Source organism: Galeopterus variegatus, unplaced genomic scaffold (assembly GCF_000696425.1).
Source record: "Galeopterus variegatus unplaced genomic scaffold, G_variegatus-3.0.2 Scaffold3586, whole genome shotgun sequence".
In the NCBI taxonomy this organism is placed as follows: Eukaryota; Metazoa; Chordata; class Mammalia; order Dermoptera; family Cynocephalidae; genus Galeopterus; species Galeopterus variegatus.
This window is the reverse complement of record NW_007729697.1, coordinates 230,121-233,089: the sequence shown is the minus strand read 5'-3', so window position 1 is coordinate 233,089 and position 2,969 is coordinate 230,121. Positions and strand designations below refer to the sequence as shown.

The 2,969-nt window shown below is 33.6% G+C and overlaps 1 protein-coding gene across 2 annotated transcripts in view; it reads left to right on the top strand.

Annotated features, from left to right (window-relative positions):
* PTBP3 (polypyrimidine tract binding protein 3) overlaps positions 1–2,969 on the top strand; it is a 77,066-nt gene that overhangs the window by 26,011 nt on the left and 48,086 nt on the right. Inside the window, exon 2 of one of the 2 annotated variants that reach the window (XM_008585470.1) lies at positions 676–845. The exons of the other annotated variant lie outside the window; for it this stretch is intronic. Within the exon in view, the coding sequence (XP_008583692.1) occupies positions 676–845 (170 nt within the window). The remainder of the gene's footprint in view (positions 1–675; positions 846–2,969) is intronic. 2 annotated transcript variants of the gene reach the window in all.

Genomic DNA, 2,969 nt, shown 5'->3' with positions numbered 1-2,969 from the left:
CTACCCCTGGAATTTCTGATTCAGTAGGGCTGGGGTAGGGTTGAAAATTCACATTTTCAAAAAGGTGGTGCTTAGGTTAAGAACTACTGTTATATAATAAGGAATAAGATTCTCATAGGAAACCACAACTTAGCATCTAAAAAATAGATTAATAAAGACTATAACACCTAAGAAATAAATTTTCATAAACATACAGCTCAAATTTAAATCTCTTTTGATGTGATAAATATAAAATTTCTATCATTGTCTTTTCTAAAATTTATTATTCTAATTTAGCAATAGAGAAAAATAGAAAAACATCCTTAAAAATATCCTAAAAGTACATTAAAGACATTATAAATATTGTTCTCTGTTCATAAGAAAAAGTCAAGTATTTATAGGTATTTGAAATAATATAATTCATTTACCTTAATACTTTTCCTTGCAGTTAAAAATCAGACTTCAATTTTTAAACACTTAATACCTGAAGTGAAAAATACCCAAAAAGCCTATTCATTGAAAGGTAGTTGGTTTTGTTTTCTACTCTACTTCTTCCTTTCTCCCCATCAACCCCACAGTTCCCTGAATGTCAAAACCTGAAACTCTTAGAGGATCAAATGTGACAATATAGTTAATGTAATATGTCAACCCAAATTAGTTTCAGTAATTAAAAAAAAAAAATCTTATGTTTTTTAGCTAATGGGAATGACAACAAGAAATTTAAAGGAGATAGACCTCCCCGTTCGCCTTCCCGTGTTCTCCATCTTCGCAAAATTCCATGTGATGTCACCGAAGCAGAGGTCATATCATTAGGTCTACCATTTGGCAAAGTAACTAATCTTTTGATGTTGAAAGGAAAAAGCCAGGTATGTAATATTTAAAGGTTGACAGAGATACAGATGATTTTTATTTTCTTGAAATTTCTGTATTTTCTAAATTTTATTCTGTAAACAAATTACTTTTTAAATTAGAATTTTTCTTTTGTATGTGACAGGAAGCAACAAACAAAAATACTACCATAGGATTTCTGTATCTATTGACTTGTGTTTTTCCCGCTTAACAAAAAATATATTCTTTTCTATAATTTTACTTTATTTATTTTTATTTAACAAATTTTATTTATATTTTATATTATAGGATGGTTTATGAAATATTCTCTGATTATCAGAGACAGAGGATATAAATTATACCTCATTTGGCAAATTAAATAACATTTAAGTTTTTAAAAATCTAGGTAGAAATGTATAGCAATGTCAAAAGACAAAATTACAACAAATTTAAAGATCTAATTGGATTTTATTTGTGATTCTAGAATCTGCCAACATCTCATTCTGTAAAATAGAAAGAGTGTTCCCCTGGGCATGACAGAATGTTTGGGTTTCGTAAGGTGGGAACAAGGAAACAGAAAATTTCTAAAAAGCACATTGGTTAACATCAGGTTACCACAGGGTGTGTTCCTTTTAAGGGTTAAAGCAGAGGATACTTCATTATGCTGATTCAGGTAGACTGAGTTCTTTCTGATTTGTTGCTGTGATGTGAATATCCTATTTGCAGGAAAAGCTGATCTGTTTGGGGATTTACCTGCTTCACTTAGCGTAAGTGATCCCATTTTCTGCTGGGGCCTAGTGCAGGAGGCTAGTCTAAAACAGTGGCCTCCCATAAAGTTTATTTAACAGTATATTTTAGTGGTAAAATTGATATTTAACTTCTTTAATAATTTGAAAGTGACTGTAAGAGTTCATTTTAGAAGTTAATAGGTTTTTCTTGAGATGAATAAGGAAACCTTCTATGGTGACCATGACAGAAATATAATACTTGATTTGAATAATTGTGTGCTTTCTTGTTCCAACTCAGACCCCACTTGGATGAATTTTTTAGTTCTTTCCAAGTTTTTGGTTGTCCTGAAAATTTTTTATACTGAGCATTGCTGTGAAGAAAAGGACAATAAATCTAGGCCTTAGGAATTTTGTAGTACATTGTGATGTGTCACTATGTTTCTTCTACTTTTTTGTAAACAATAAGTTTAAGAAACACATTATAAATACTTTCATAGGGCCGGCCCGGTGGCGCACTGTGCCACTTGAGAGCACAGCAGTGCTCCCGCCGAGGGTTCGGATCCCACCTACAGACCGGCCGCTCACTGACTGAGCGAGGTGCGGGCGCAACACTGAGGGTTGCAATCCGTTGCCGGTCACGAAAAAAGACAAAAAGGAAAAAATAAATAAATAAGTAAATAAATAAATAAATAAATAAATACTTTCATGAATAAAAAGATAAGCATTGGGCATGAAAAAGGGTAGATGATAATGTATGATTTGGACCCTATCTTTAGTAAACTACTTAATTAGTATCCCTATTTAATTCAGTTGAGGTTACTAAGATCCAGAGAAGTTAAATATAGTGCATGCCTGCCACTTCGATCTTTAACACAGTTGCTGCTGTTAAGAATAGTATGGATTATGTGGTTTGGAAAGAGCCAACGTGGCCATGTCTAATGGCTACACTTGCCTGTGAGAGGCAGCAGGCAGTGGCACAATTTTTTTGCTTTCTACTTCTGGGTTTATTTAATCTGTAAGCTAACTATAACTATTATGTTGATTGCTTATCTTTTGATTATAAATCCTGTTTAGAAAATATCTCTCTGGCAATATATTTCAGCCAAGAGATTCTGATGTGAATCAGAATCTACTTGTGGGAGATAATCTTTCCTAGGGAAACTGTAGGTGGAGTGTTGGGAGCAGGGTGGGGATTATTTTTATCAGCCTTCCTCTGGGTTGTGACTTTTGGTTGTCTCTCCACCCCACATTATGAAAATTGAACCTTTTGACTAGATACTTTGGAGAAACAAATACTTTCTTTACTGGACTCCATGTGGAAAAACTTATTTATTTTTTATTTATTTATTTATTTATTTTGTCTTTTTCCGTGTCCGGCAACGGATCGCAACCCTCAGTGTCGCCCCCGTACCGGACCGGGACCGGCAACGGGAT